Genomic DNA, 15,845 nt, shown 5'->3' on the forward strand with positions numbered 1-15,845 from the left:
TCTCATTAGTTATCTATTTTAGGTATATCAGTGTCCTAATGAATATTTTTCCTTCCCCATTGTCACCTTCAGGGGGGGAAAGGGGGGGCTAATTTTGCTGGGTATTTTGTATTATTTTATTTTATTCTTGAAAATTGATGAGACAGACATTAGCATCCTCTCTTATAAATGAGGAAACCACCTCAGAGAGCCTAAGTAACGCGGCTCGGGCCAGGTGGTGGCGATGGGTGGAGTGTCAGGGTGGAGAGCCAAACCTGCCAGCCTGATTAAGCATAAATAACTGCTATTCTGCTACATCACCTCCAGTGGGAAAATCATCTATGACACTGGTCCGTATTCTTTGGTCTCACTTTGGTTTTGATCCAGAATGAGTTTATCCAGATTCATTGGCCATCCCAGGTCAAGCTTCTATCACATGGTAGGTATTAAATACTAATTCCCATCTTACACATCACCAAGCTTAATCCAAATTACATTGGGTTATTAATCAAATCCACTTTCAAGAGACAAAGATTTGCCACCAGAGACAATATCTTTTAAAATGTGCTGCCAGCTCTAAAGGTGGTTTTCAAAGGGGATTTCTAGAAATGCTCTGAACAATGGAAGCATTTTTGAAATAGATGTGCATCCTCATTGGGCAACACTCATGTGTATAAACGTAGTTTTCAACAGTCACGGTACTTGGGGTTCACGCTTCACTTACAGAATTGTAATTTAGGGTTAATAAAAACGGTTGCTTTCCTTTTTCTTGTAACTTTTGAGAAATCTGTTTAGAACTGTGGAATTAGACAGTTAAAACCCACACAAATGGAAATGTAATGGCATTAGGGATAGCAGCTCACAGAGTGACCTTTCTTACAAAACAAATTTAAATTGGCTTGGCCACGTGGATTCAAAAGTGGCTGAAAACAATTTAACATAATAAAATATGGAGTGTTCAATCTAAATTTCTCTTCGATTGCTAAATCGGTAAAATGCTCAGAAGTGTGAATCAAAAAGAGCATCACTCTAACTTCACAGAAAATGCAGATTAATTTATATGAAAACATAAACTGAAATCCAAATATACTCCTTATTTTATGTTTTACTGATCCTTGGCGGGGGAAAAAACTTCAAAGGAGAACAAAGCAGTTAGGTTTGCTGTAGTATATTCATTAGGAAGAACAATTTCAATAATACTAAATTTTTACAAAAAAATTGACCAAGGGTCTGGAAGTACATCGCAAGTATTATAATAATAGTCACTGTAAAGTAGAAGCCAGGTTGGTCATCTTCTTTGGTTTAAAGAAGGAAGCCAACCTTGACTTTAAATGATGTTTCTAAGGTTAAACATGGCAGAAATAGTGCTGAGTCAACTTCTCTACCAAGCATTCTCTACTGCTACTTATATTGGACTGCTTGTGGGATGAGGTTTATTCATTGTCTTTCTTTTTTTTTTTTTTTTTTTTGCGGTACGCGGGCCTCTCACTGTTGTGGCCTCTCCCATTGCCGAGCACAGGCTCTGGACGCGCAGTCTCAGTGGCCATGGCTCACGGGCCCAGCTGCTCTGCGGCATGTGGGATCTTCCCAGAACAGGGCATGAACCCGCGTCCCCTGCATCCGCAGGTGGACTCTCAACCACTGCGCCACCAGGGAAACCCATTGTCTTTCTTTTCTCCCCCTTTTTCCCTACCCTCCCTTCCTCCCTCCTTCCTTCCTTACTTTCTTCCTTCCTTTCCTCCCTCCCTCCCGCCCTTCCTGCCTTTGTTTCTGCTATTCCTATCACATCCATAGATAGAATTACATACACTGAGCCATCCAGGGTTCTATCTGACCTGCTTTTTAACTGATGTCCTTGTGTCAACAGATTCCACCCCCCCACTACAAATAGAAACCAAAATTCCAACATACTTCATGTATTTTATCAAATATGAAAACCTCTTGGCCATTATCTCTTCAAACACTTCTTTTCTGACATCCTTGAAGAGAATGTCCTCTCAGAATCCAGTTACACGTATGTTATGCCGCCGATGTGACCTGACGTCTCTCATTCTCTGTTCTCCTCCTCCCCCTCTCTTCCTCCCTCAGTTTAACTTTCAGTTCAGTAATTTCTACTCACTCACTGCTGGTGGGAATGCAAAATGGCACAGCCACTTCCGAAGACAGTGTGACAGTTTCTTACAAAGCTAAGCATAGTCTTACCAAACGAGCCAGCAGTCATGAACCTACATATTTACTCAACTGATTTGAAAACTTCTCTCCACAAAAAAATTTGCCCAAGATTATTAATAGCAGCTTTATTCATCATCACCCAAAGCTGGAAGCAGCCAAGATGTCCTTCAGGAGATGACTGTATAAACAAAATGTGATACAACCGTACAATGGAATTATTATCCAGTGATTAAAAGAAATGAGCTGTTGACCCACAAAAACACATGGGTGAATCTTAAATGCATATTTCTAAGTGAAAGAAGCCAGTGTGAAAAGGCTACATTCTGTATGGTACCAATATGACGTTCTGGAAAAGGCAAAACTATAGTGATGACTAAAAGACCAGTGATTATCAAGGGTTTTTTGTGGTGGAGGAGGGTTGAATAGGTAAAGCACAGGGAATTTTTTTTTTTTTTTAGTGTGGTAAAATATGCAAGATGAGCCAGAAAGTGAGGAAGTGCTCAAAAAGCAAAACAAAACAAAATTAAAAAAAAAACAACTTACATTGGTAGGGGTGTATCAAAGGGACACAAGAACCAATAGAAAGAGCTCCAAGTGGCCAAAGCTGGAACAGTTTGAGTAACAAAGTAAAGTGGTATTGGATTGTAACTCAAAGTATAAAATAAATATCCATGAGTCCACACTGATTCAAATAAACGATTGAATAAATAAATGGCAGAGTCGAGACACATCTCCTTTGCAGAAGAATTCCAAATGATTTACGTAGGTACTCTGCCTTCAAAGAGGTGTAGCATAACTCTCCATTCCGTAAGTGTGGACTGCATAGAGTGACCTTCCTCCAACGAGTACTGTATGGAAGGGAGACATAGAGTAACAGTGGTGAAACCTGACAAACACTACTTGAGCCAGGTGATCAAGGTCAGTATCAACAGTGATAAATCTTGTTGATACTATGTACCCTTATGTATGTGATGAAAATGACCCTTAACCTCTCTGGCTTTCCTCCTCAAACCCCACAATCTCAGTCCCATCATGAGAAAAACAACAGACAAATCCTAATTCAGAGACATTCTACAAAATACCTGACCAGCACTTCTCAAAACTGTCAAGGTCAAAAACAAGGAATGCCTGAGAAATGTCACAGCCAAGAGGAGCCTAAGGAGACATGACAGCTAAATGTAATGTCATAGCTGGGATGGGATCCTGGAAAAGGAAAAATACGTTAGATAAAAACCCTGGACAACTGAATAAAGCATGGGCTTTGGTTAATAGTAATGTCAAAATTGTTTCATTAATTATAAGAAATATATGATACTAATGTAAAATGTTAATAATAGGTGAAACTGGGTGTGAGGTGTAGGGGAAATCTGTACTATCTTCACGATTTTTTTTTTGTAAATCTAAAACTGTTCTATTTTGGGTTTTGGTGGGTTTTTTTGTGGTACTTGGGCCTCTCACTGTTGTGGCCTCTCCCGTTGCAGAGCACAGGCTCCGGACGTGCAGGCTCAGCGGCCATGGCTCACGGGCCCAGCCGCTCCACAGCATGTGGGATCTTCCCGGACCGGGCACGAACCCGTGTCCCCTGCATCGGCAGGCGGACTCTCAACCACTGCGCCACCAGGGAAGCCCCTAAAACTGTTCTAAAATAAAAGTTTATTTTAAAATTTTCAGGTATTACTGTATGATGGAAATTATATCCCTTGCCACTTTAAATGTGTAATACAAGTCTAGATGTCAATTAAAAATATATAAAGGGGTTATATATAGCCTTTCAAAATAATGTTATAGGAAACATAAGCAAAAAATGGAAAACCACCACTTAATGGCAACTTTATAGGACTCTGAACTCTCAACAGTGTCCCAGTGGAGTCAGGCTTTTGCCATAGGGAAGTACGCTCACAACCTGTTATATGGGTTGGTTTCTGACAAAGAAGAGACCTCATATATCTGCTTTTGAATTGCATTTGGAGAACCTCAAAAAAACAAACAAACGAAATATATATAGCTTTCCTATAATACTGCTTGCAATATACGTTTCAAAGGAGGAAATCCCTTGGCCTTGGACCTATCGAAATGAAAGCACTTTGCATGTCTTTTGAACTTCATAATTCCTACAGCACTGAGAAAACCCACAGGTATGGTTCCTAGATTCTCCCTGTGGCCAGTCTCAGAAGGCCTGTAAATATGTTAATATAGCCAAACATGGAAACAACCTAAGTGTCCATCGATGGATGAGTGGATAAAGAAAATATGAAATATATCTGTATCTGTACCCATACAATGGAATATTATTCAGCCATAAAAAAAGAAGAAAAGCTGCCACTTGTGACGATATAGATGGATCTTGAGGGCACTATGCTAAGTGAAATAAATCTTACAGAGAAAGACAAATACTGTACTGATTTTCAGCCTTTTTTCTTTTCTAATACTTATATTTAAGACTGTAAGTGTCATCTAAGCCCTGCTTTAGCTGCATCTCACAAGTTTTGGTATGTCTTGTCTTCATTAATATTTTGTTCAAAATATTTTCTAATTTCTGTTGTACTTTCTTCTTTGACACATGGGCTGTACAGAAATCCGTTGTTAAATTTTCAAAGGATGTGGCATTTCTAGTTTTCGTTATTGATTTCTAGCTAATTCCACTGGTCAGAGGACTTATTTTTAATGTTTTCAAATCCTTGAATCAATTCTCTTTTAAGCCCTTCAGTTCTCCAGTGAACAAATACATCTTCCCATGTATTTAAATAAATTTTAAGTATAATTAAGTAGACTCTATAATCTGATGTCTTAAGTCTCTTGAATGTTTCAATAGTATTTGTAAACTCGAATTTCAACTCAAAATCGTAAGTCTAAACCAACTTGTATTTTAAAAAAAAATATTTATTTATTAATTTTGGCTGTGTTGGGTCTTAGTTGCTGCATGTGGGATCTTTCGTTGCGGTGTGCGGGCTCTTTGTTGAGGCACACAGGCTTCTCTCCAGTTGTGGCGTGCAGGCTCTGGAGTGTGCGGGCTCAGTATTTGCGGTGCTCAGGCTCTCTAGTTGTGGCATGCGGGCTTAGTTGCCCCGCAGCATGTGGTATCTTAGTTCCCTGACCAGGGCTCGAACCCGTGTTCCCTGCATTGGAAGGCAGATTCTTAACCACTGGACCACCAGGGAAGTCCCCCAACTTGTATTTTAAATTGGAATCACAAAGTGAATCTGTTAATCAGTCTAAAGCTGTGCTATCTAAAGTCACCAGCACATGTGACTACTTAAATTTAATTTTAACTAATCAAAATTAAATAAAGTTAAAAATTCAGGGCTTCTCTGGTGGTGCAGTGGTTGAGAGTCCGCCTGCCGATGCAGGGGACACAGGTTCGTGCCCTGGTCCGGGAAGATCCCACATGCCGCAGAGCGGCTGGGCCCGTGAGCCATGGCCGCTGGGCCTGCGCGTCCGGAGCCTGTGCTCTGCAACAGGAGAGGCCACAACAGTGAGAGGCCCGCGTACTGCAAAAAATTTTTTAAAAAATTCAGTTCCTCACTGGATAGCCATATCCAGTAGCCATATTTCAAGTGTTCGATAACTACCTATGATTGGTGGCCGCCACGTTGAACCACGCCAAAGAGAACATTTCCATCATTGCACAGGGTTCTGTTGGACAGCACTCCCTAGACACTCCTTTTGGCTGCCCTGGGGCCCTGATCCTGGTCCAGTCAGGTGACAGAATCCTGTGGTGATTTATGCGAACATCATCCCACACAAGGGAGCTACTATGGGGACTCCTTAGAAAGGGATTAAGGGAGATAAAAACATTCTGAGGCAAACTCCTGCTCACCCTTCAAGGCCCCGTGCCAACCTCACGTCCTGTGTGACAACTAACTCCTAACCCCTTAGGAGATGAGTCATACTTTCTTCTGGACCCACTCCCACAGCAGTCACTTCTGAGCTCTCCTCACATGGTAGTGTGGTCGGTACACTTCCAGTTCCGCCTCCAGCTTTGGACTGTGAGCTTCCTGAAGCCAGGACCTTTTCTTTTTTTTAAGAAGATGTTGGGGGTAGGAGTCTATTAATTAATTAATTTATTTTTGCTGTGTTGGGTCTTCGTTTCTGTGCGAGGGCTTTCTCTAGTTGTGGCAAGTGGGGGCCACTCTTCATCGCGGTGCGCGGGCCTCTCACCATCGCGGCCTCTCGTTGCGGAGAAGAGGCTCCAGACACGCAGGCTCAGTAGTTGTGGCTCACGGGCCTAGTTGCTCCGCAGCATGTGGGATCCTCCCAGACCAGGGCTTGAACCCGTGTCCCCTGCATTGGCAGGCAGATTCTCAACCACTGCGCCACCAGGGAAGCCCCCAGGACCATTTTTTATCTTTGCGTCTTTAGTGTCTGGCACCGTGCCTGCGCATGACAGGTTTGCATACGTTGATGAATGAGAGGGAAGTTTCTCTGAGAGGCAGAGCTAAGAATCCGAAGGTGTGAATTCCCCTCTCCACTCAGTGTTTGAATTATGCTCCTTGGCAAGTCAAACACTTTCCTTGGGCCTCAGTTTCCTCTTCCTCATCAATTTCAAGGAGGAGGTTGACTTAGATAAGATTGCTCATTGCCTGTTAGACGTAAATAAGTGTTATATGAACAAAGGGTGCCGTGCCCAGGGAAGCTGGGGAAATACTTGGTCAAAGATGACAAATGGGTGTTTTCTTACTGTAGGAGTTCACAGAAACTTTAAAATGCGGAAGTCCGTTATGGCACTCCAAGGAATGGGTACAATGCAGAGATTCTCAGACTTATTTGATGGACCATGTAATTCTGTGTTTGTGTATGTGTGTGTGTGTGTGTGTGTGTGTGTGTGTTTATGTGCATGTGAGGATATAGAGAGAGCCGTCTTAAAGAACTAATGTTCCATGGATTATACTTTGGGAAATGATTGATTAGCTGTCTCTAAGCGATCTTCCAGTTCGATGTTTTTATGTCTTATGAACCTGCTGCCATCTTACCGTCCCTGGTACCTAACTTGACTAGTGGTGTGACTGTAAACTCATAAGCCACACACTTAACCTTCCACTCCCTCTGCCCCTGCTTCCTCATCTCCCCTTGCATCCCTGCCCCACCCAAGTGAAGACACTGAGCAAGTCGACTTGGAACACCCGGAAGGAAAGGCCTGGGTGCACCCACTTAACTTCAGACCTCAGATAGTGAGGTCACGTCAGAGCTGATCTAAGAGCAGCTGCCTTGAAAACTGAAGCATAAGACAGAATGATTTTATTTTAATTTAAATTGATTTTCTCAGCTCTATCATGTTTCTTTCATGGTATCATGGAGGTAACTTTAATATATCTAATCTTAGCCATAACTTAATATACCAGGCTTTCATGCCCAGGAATTGTGAAAGCAGCTACAGATTATTAATGTTATGTTAATAAGAAAGCAATAATGAAATATTATACAGAGTTCCTATTCCATATATTAGTAATGAAGACCTTTTGTGTTTTTATGGACCTGATACTTTACACTGTGGTTGCCAAAAAGATTAGAAAATGTTTTTGCCTTCTCAGCAAAAAGGCCCCAGATTAGGCTACGTGACTAGAAAATATTTGCAACAGGTAACAAAAATGGCCATGGGCATTGTGAGACAGGAGGCAATGAATTTATTTTAATCTGAGGTGCCAGGAATAGGAGTGCTTGTTGCTCAGGAGTGAAACAAACAGTTTATCAGCTGCCTTGGAAATACAAAGTAGAAAACAACAGTGTTACCACAAAGCTCAGCCCTGTGATAAATTGCCACACGGACTGGAATTTACCAGCATCGATGGTAGAAACCAGTGTTTAGTATGTGCCTGCCATTGGCTGACACTGCTGTCAGCACTTCACACGCACTATCACAGATAATTCTTGTGGCAACTCTAAGACAGAGGCATTATCCTTATTGTCAAGATGGGGAATAAGCACAGAGGAGTGAAGGTCAGTGGCAGACCTGGGATTTGAACCTGCACAGCCTGTCTTCTGAGCCCGCCCTTATAACCACAACGCTGAGAATGGAGACCCCTGGCCTTTCAGGTCTGAGCTCCGGGTTAGGGGAGGCACTGCAGGCCTCTGGCCTATCCAGAAGAGCTTCACGTATTTCCACTAACGCACTCATTTGCCTGCACCTCCAAGGTTACCTCGGGTCTCACAGTGACCCCCTGGGCAGACTGTGATTTGGTATGGGCGTAGCAGGCCAGACAGATCTCCTATCACTCTGCGACTCTCCAATGGAGGTGACCACAGTCACACGCTCATCAGAAAGTCCACCTGGTTCTTCGTGGAGCCAGTATCACCTGAGGATTGGTGACTTGTAAACACGTACACACACACACCCCCGACCTCTCCTTCTTCCCCACACCCACACACGTCCTCCAGCCCAGCGGTCAGCCCTGCACTGCCCTCAGTCGTGTGGTTCTCTCTGCACTCCCAACAATTTCTTGAAGGAGACAGGCCTCCTCTGTGCTCTGTTGGCCTTTGTTCCAAGAACATGGGCTGCGTGTTCATCCCCTCCTGTGCCCAGTCTTATACTCAGGTGGGTGAGATGCACCTGGGTGTGAGGCCCCCTCACATCATGAGGAGGAAGAGGTTGTGTAACCTGTGGATTCCAAGACCCCAAACTTCATGTCGCCATCTTGGCTTCTTCCTCCACCATCGTTGGGCTTTGGCCAGACACATAGAAATTCTGAAAAGCAAAATGCCGTTTTCTTCAATCACGTGATTTTTGAAAATGGGAGAAATAATACGACGTTGACTTAGTCAATGCCCTTTCTGTGCAGATACGAGGTTCATTGTAACTGTGATTTAAATACTAATTATATGCCAGTTTTAGTTTAAAGTTTTTTGTGTTTGTTCTTTTGCAGAAGCAGTCAGGGGAGTGACTAAAAGCTTATTCATTCCCAGGGTTTTTATTTTGGAAATGAACATGCTGGCACAATTTTAATTGGGTTTTAGTTGTTGTTGTTTTAATTCTCACAGTGATGGCTTGGCTATGTCTTTTGGGACTGCAGAGGGAAACTGGCATCTGGTGTTTGAGGATTCCAGGGATTTGCACCATATTTATGTGTAATAACTCTACAGTAAATAAACAGAATGAATAATTAAGTGAATAATGAGTTTCTCAGAAAAGAAGACTCCTCTTAAAACTGCAGCAGAAATTCTCACATGTGTCCCACCCTCCCTCCTGTGTGGTGATTCCACGGTGCTCTCACTGTGTCATTGTCCCGTGGAAACCATCAAGGACATTTTCCAAGCGGAAATCAAGCATGCCGTTTGTATCATGGTTTGATACAAACAAGATATTTTCTTCCAATTGCAAGGATGCTGGATTTATGTCTCTTAGAATTATCTTTTTTTTTACCCTAGAGTTATTTGCCTCTTTAAAAATAAAATCCATGAGATTAAATTTCACTGAACAGTGTTGCTCTGAGGGAGTAAAAACTTGAAATTCCAGGAATTTGCTGTATCTAGTGAAATTACATAAATTCATGTTAATACTCATATTAGCCAGGACAAGGTGCCCTTGCTTCCAGACACAGCCCAGGCCCAAAGTGAATCTTTCCAAAGGTAAAACCACTGTGTAATAACTGTTTCTTCTCCATGTGTGTTCATCCACTCACTCATATGTTTTTACTTGTCTGTTCATTCATTCATGCCCCAAGTATTTACTGAGCACCTACTATATGCCAGGCACTGTGCCAGGCTCTGGCGATACCATGGTGGGCAAAACCAGACCCAGTTCCTGTCCTTACAGAGCTTGCATTCTTATCAGAGAGATAGCAATCAAATAATGAAATGAAAGTTAAGTTGCAACTAATTTTGACAACTAACTTTAACTATGACAGTTTCTATGAAAGAAAGGGTTAGTCTGCTCAGGCTGCCATAACAAAATACTGCAAACCGGGTGGCTTAAAAAGCAGGGATTTATTGCCTCACAATTCCGGAGACTAGAAGTCCAAGATCAAGGTTTTAGCAGATTTAGTTTCATCTGAGGCCTCTGTCCTTGGCTTGCAGATGGCAGACTTCTCATCATGTCCTCACATGGTCTTTCCTCTGTGTGCGTGCATGTCTGTGTCCAAATCTCCTCTTCTTACAAGGACAGCAGTCAGATTGGATTAGGGTCTACCGTAACAGCCTCATTTTAACTTAATCACCTCTTTAAAGGCCCTATCTCCAAACAGTCACATTCTGAGTACTGGGAGTTAGAGCTTCAACATATGAATTTTGGGGGACACGATTCAGCCATAACAGAGAGTAATCTGGTTCAGATGGAGATGTTAATGGGGAAGGGTCAGATATTAATGGGTACCCAAGCAGGGACATAGGGTGGGCTTGCTGAGGATTAAATGGGAATCTAAAGGATGATTAAGAGCTAACTAAACACAGTGGAGGGGAAGGGCATTCCAGGAAGAGGGAAGGGCACTGCCAAGCCTCCCGGTGGGAGGGGCGTGGCAGGAAGCAGAGACCAAGGGGGAGGCAACCATGGTGGCTGAGGAGCTGTGAGACACGGCATGGGGCTAGGATGACACTGACATTGTCAGTGGGGACAGCCAGGCCATGCAGGGCCCTCTAAACCAGGGCAGGGAATTTTGTCTTTTTCTCGAGAGCAATGGGAGACCATCGGAGGTTTCTAGTGAGGGCAGAGGAGGAATGACCAGATTTGCCTTTGGAAATTATCAGTCTGGCTGCAGGTGGACAACGGATGTGAGGGGTTCTGGAGTGCTTTCTGGAAGAGTGTTGGATACAGGAGAATGCTGCAGACATCCAAGTAATAAATGAAAGTGGCTTGTATTCAGGAGGTGGGGTGGGATCAGAAAGAAACAAGTGGATCTGATAGATCCATGGGGACAGTGGGTTAAATTTGGTGGCACTGGATGGCAAGAGTGGATATGCTGGGCACTGGGTGAGGGAGAAGGTGACAAGGCTGTCTCCTTAACTAGAGATGTCTGCCTTCTATAACTGGGTTACTTAGGTTGCAAGTCAGTGGGATGGAGAGCATCAGAAGAGGCTCATGTTAGAATTGACCTTTGATCATATTGACATCAGTAGACACCAAAGGCCCCATGGGTCCCCAGCACAGACACCTCTTTCCCCTGCACATGCTGTTCTGCCTTGAACACTCTTTCCTGCTTATGCCTCACCACCTACCCACCCTTCATGGCTCAACCCAAGGGTCAACTTCCTCAGCAGCAAGGCCTTCCTGAATTCCTCAGACTGGGCTACATGTCCCTTTTATATACTCTTGTAACGCCTGTACTTTTTCTTCGAAGCAGTTGTTAATGGTTAAAATTACATAATTATGTGTTTAAATTCTGTTTCTCCCACTAGAACATAAAGCTTGTGAAGGTCAAGAGCATTTCTGCCTGATTAGTGCAGCAAAGTGGTAGCTCTAGAGCCAGACCCTCTGGGTTCACATCTCGTCTCCCCTACTTCCTAGTGACGTGATCTTGGACAGGGTGTTTCATCTCGCTGCACCTGAGTTGCTTTGAATGTTAAGTGTGGAATATGATGGTACATCCTTCATAGAAGCGGATGATGGATGATTAAATGAGTTAATTAGCATAAAGTGTTAATAACAGTGTTTGACATAGAGTAAGTACTCAGTAAATGTTAGCTCTTATTATTGTTCATCACTGTATCCCTAAGTATTTGATGGACAGATGATCAGATAGATGGCTATAGACTGATGCATGGATGGATTGAAGAATGGAAGGATAGGTAAGGTGGAAAAGCAAGGAAGCTCAAATGGGTATTGTGGAAAGAGGGACTGGCCCATACTTCAAGACATAGTTAAATTCCAAGATATTGGGTCCCACTAAGTTAAACTTCTCCTATATGGTTACTTTCAGGCAGGGCCTTAAAGAATCTCCATCAATATCTAAATAGACATTTCTCCAAAGAAGACATACAAATGGTCAATAGGCACATGAAAAGATGCTCAACATCGCTAATTATTAGAAAAATGCAAATCAAATCTACAAGGTACCACCTCACACTGGTCAGAATAGCCATCATTTAGAAGTCTACAGGGGCGCTTCCCTGGTGGTGCAGTGGTTGAGAGTCTGCCTGCCGATGCAGGGGACACGGGTTCATGCCCTGGTCCGGGAAGATCCCACATGCCGCGGAGCGGCTGGGCCTGTGAGCCATGGCCGCTGAGCCTGCGCGTCCGGAGCCTGTGCTCTGCAGCGGGAGAGGCCACAACAGTGAGCGGCCTGCGTACCGCAAAAAAAAAAAAGTCTACAAATAACAAATGCTGGAGAGGGTGTGGAGGAAAGGGAACCCTCCTACACTATTGGTGGGAATGTAAACTGGTGCAGCCACTATGGAAAACAGTATGGAGATTCCTCAAAAAACTAAAAATAGAGTTGCCATATGATCCAGCAATTTCACTCCTGGGCATATATCCAGACCAAACTACATCTCAAAAAGATACATGCACCCCAATGTTCATAGCAGCACTATTCACAATAGCCAAGACATGGAAACAACCCAAGTGCCCATCAACAGATGAATGGATAAAGAAGATGTGGTACATATATACAATGGAATACTACTCAGCCATAAAAAAGAATGGAATAATGCCATTTGCAGCAACATGGATGGACGTAGAGATTATCATACTAAGTGAAGTAAGTCAGAAAAAGAACAAATACCATATGATATCACATATGTGGAGTCTAAAATATGAAATTATCTACAAAACAGAAAGAGACTCACAGACGTAGAGAACAGACTTGTGGTTGCCAAGGAAGGGTGAGGGGGGGATGGAGTGGGAGTTTGGGATTAGCAGATGTAAACTATTATATATATGTATAACTGAATCACTTTGCTGTATACCAGAAACTAACACAACACTGTAAATCAACTATCCTTTAATAAAATACATTAAAAAATTAAATTAAAAAAAAGAATCTCCATCAAGCCTTATTCAGTGACAAACCTAAGTATTTGTTTCTTGGTTTCAACAGAGGAAAAAAAAAATCACCACAACCCAACTGTCCCCTCCTTAATTAACCTAACAGTACATTTCCTAACTTAACTGTAAAATTTTTTTAAGGTGTAATAACTAAGTTTAATGTGATTTTAATGCTAAATTGATTCATTGATTTATTCATTCTTATGTTCCTCCCTCAGACACATATGGGATTCCTACCACGTGTCAGATGCTGTGATAGGTACGGGTGGTTACCAAGTCACATAAGCTATTGTCCCTATTCTCAAGGAGCCTAAGACTCCTAATAAACTTTATAAAGAGATTTCAAATAAATATTTATACTCAATATACCTGATCAAAACAAAGCAAATACAGCAGCAGAAGCTGTTTTATAAACTGGGGGCCACAGATGATGAAGGATCATCTTCAGTATATTGTTCACCCCAGCTCAGCTCTGGCTTCAGTAATGAAGCCTCCAGCAGAGGCTGCTCAGTCCCAGCTGGAAGGTATTTGCATTGCTGTCACTCTATTTATGACAGCAACTCATGTCTGGTATTTTTCTTTTTGCCCAGAGGATTCTCTTTCTGTAATTTATTACAGAATTCAAGGCCATTTCATTAGGAGGAAATGTGCCATATCATTATTATAACAACTCTCCCTATTTTTGTTCAATTTTGAAACTGACAATCTAAAGACTATTTTTAGCTCAGTCATGTGTGATTATTTGTTTCCTTATTATGAGAACTTTTTTCCGTCAGACTAGTTAACATGAATTTTATGCTCACATATTATGTCACATGCTCCAATTCAATTTATTTTAAAGCAGATTCTTTGGGGGAAAACTGTAAAACTAATTTGAATTGATTCTTTAGAGATTCCATTTTAAATGAAGTGCTATAAAATTGGCAGACAAAGTGAAAAATGGAATTGAATTCTCTTCTTCAGCTACTTATTGGATTCAGAAATCTTTTTGACAGTGCCAAGGGTTTTGATATAATGTTTTACGCAATTTTCCTAACATTTATCTCAAACTCCACTGCCTTTATTTTGGTTGTTCGACTCAAAATGATTTCCTGATATTTCCATAGATAAAAGCAGAGTTCTTGCTAAAGGAAATATTTGGTGCTCTGATACAAACTTCTTACCATCTACAGTGGTGCCCGTCTATAAAACATCTGCTGTAAAGCGGGTATTTTAATTCCAGAGTGAATACTGAACATTTGTGGACAAACTTTCTGAGAGACGTGTGGAATAAAACTGCATCTCCAACTTCCTCCAATTTGGCCCCAATTTATATTTCTGCCTTTCATATTTGATGGATTTACAGCTTGAGGATAGCGTGAGAATAATGGGCAAGATGCCTGATGGCTTAATTTCCTGTCCTCCACGGCCCGAGAGGAGACCATTGTTCGTCAGGGCAGGGGGCTCTGTGCTAATCAGAAACAGCCGTCACTGGTGGGGGAAAGGGACCCCAGGATTGGTCCATCTGATTGCACTAGATGATTTATATCCGATTATTAACAATCTAATGGAAAATACATAGCAAACACATGTCTACAATTTCACCTTGAGACACACGTGTTTTCCTTGATGTGCTTTTAAAAGGGAGTTCTATTTCACACTCATCTTTTGCCCCGAATTCCCTAAATCGCATCCGTCACTTCTATTGGTCCAGTTAGTGGGCTAAGAGGCAGACTCATGGAGGGCCCTCGCCCAATTTTGCTCTGCTCCCATTGACTGCAGCCTCAAGTACTTGGAGTTCCTCCCCTAAAGTCAGGCTGGTCTTGAAAGAAGCAAATCACTGCTGCATGTGTTTTTGTTCTGATTACAAAGAAGATAATTGTGGGAAGTGAGAGCACCTGTTAGGCTCCAGGGGAAGAAGCAGGCCCAGGGCCAACTCCTCTATCAAAGACACAATGCTTAGGGCTCCCCCTTCCTTGCAGGGGCCCACAAAAGCTCTAATTTTAGTTAAAATGAGTATAAAAATGAATATCTAATAATAAATCCAGCCTACATAGTATTTGTTTTTATACCAAAATAGCCTTTGCATATCATCTTTTATTTTTTTATAGAGGAAGGGGCACATGAACGTCATAATGCAGCCCTGAGCGGAACAGCCCTGAGGAACACAAGATAAGGGACTGACTGTGGGGTTAGACTGTGACCGTGGGAGCTGGCGGCGAGGTCTCAAGGAGTCTCTGAGTCATACGCCTCTGCGTGTGAAAGTGGGCCTGAAGTTGCTGTAGGTCACAAGGCCGGAAATTGGGAAGGAAACATGGATATGACGACAGTGGTCTCAACCCGGGGTGATCTGCCCCCCAGGAGACATTCAGCAAAGCCTAGAGACAGTTTGGGTTCCCACAACTGCCATGAGTGTCGCTACCAGCATCTAGCGGGCAGAGGCCAGGGATGCTGCTGAACACCCCACAATGCACAGGACAGCCCCACACAACAAAGAATCATCTGGCTTAAAACAGCATCAGTGCTGAGGCTGAGAAACCTCAAGGTTAAGGTAAAGAAAGGCTGGGACCTGCGAGGCCGGCTGGAGCCCATGTTTGTCTCCCACAGTGTCCAAGCTCCATGCAGGGTGACCCACGGAAGCTGCTGGCGTCCTGTGCTGTGCAGCAACGCTTGTACTTGGCCGAGGACTTGGAAAATCTGAAAGAGGAGGTTGGGCATTGGCTGAGAGGCTGCAGGCCGCTGCCCCCTGCAACAGGTGAGCAGCAGAAGAGCTGCGGCCCGCGAGCTGCGGCAATGCGGGGTGCCC

The 15,845-nt window shown here is 42.9% G+C and overlaps 1 protein-coding gene across 4 annotated transcripts in view; it reads left to right on the forward strand.

The window, feature by feature from the left end:
* The window catches only part of EFCAB11 (EF-hand calcium binding domain 11), a 187,380-nt gene that overhangs the window by 150,438 nt on the left and 21,097 nt on the right, over positions 1–15,845 (forward strand). For 2 of the 4 annotated variants that reach the window (XM_060004062.1, XM_060004058.1), the window contains exon 7: positions 3,633–4,911. The exons of 1 other annotated variant lie outside the window; for it this stretch is intronic. In XM_060004062.1, the coding sequence (XP_059860045.1) occupies positions 3,633–3,795 (163 nt within the window). In that variant the 3' untranslated portion in view covers positions 3,796–4,911. Of the gene's footprint in view, positions 1–3,632; positions 4,912–15,150; positions 15,544–15,845 lie in introns of those variants that run through there. One more of the 4 variants, XM_060004063.1, reaches the window with a different exon arrangement.

This window comes from Delphinus delphis, chromosome 2 (genome assembly GCF_949987515.2).
Source record: "Delphinus delphis chromosome 2, mDelDel1.2, whole genome shotgun sequence".
Classification (NCBI taxonomy): domain Eukaryota; kingdom Metazoa; phylum Chordata; class Mammalia; order Artiodactyla; family Delphinidae; genus Delphinus; species Delphinus delphis.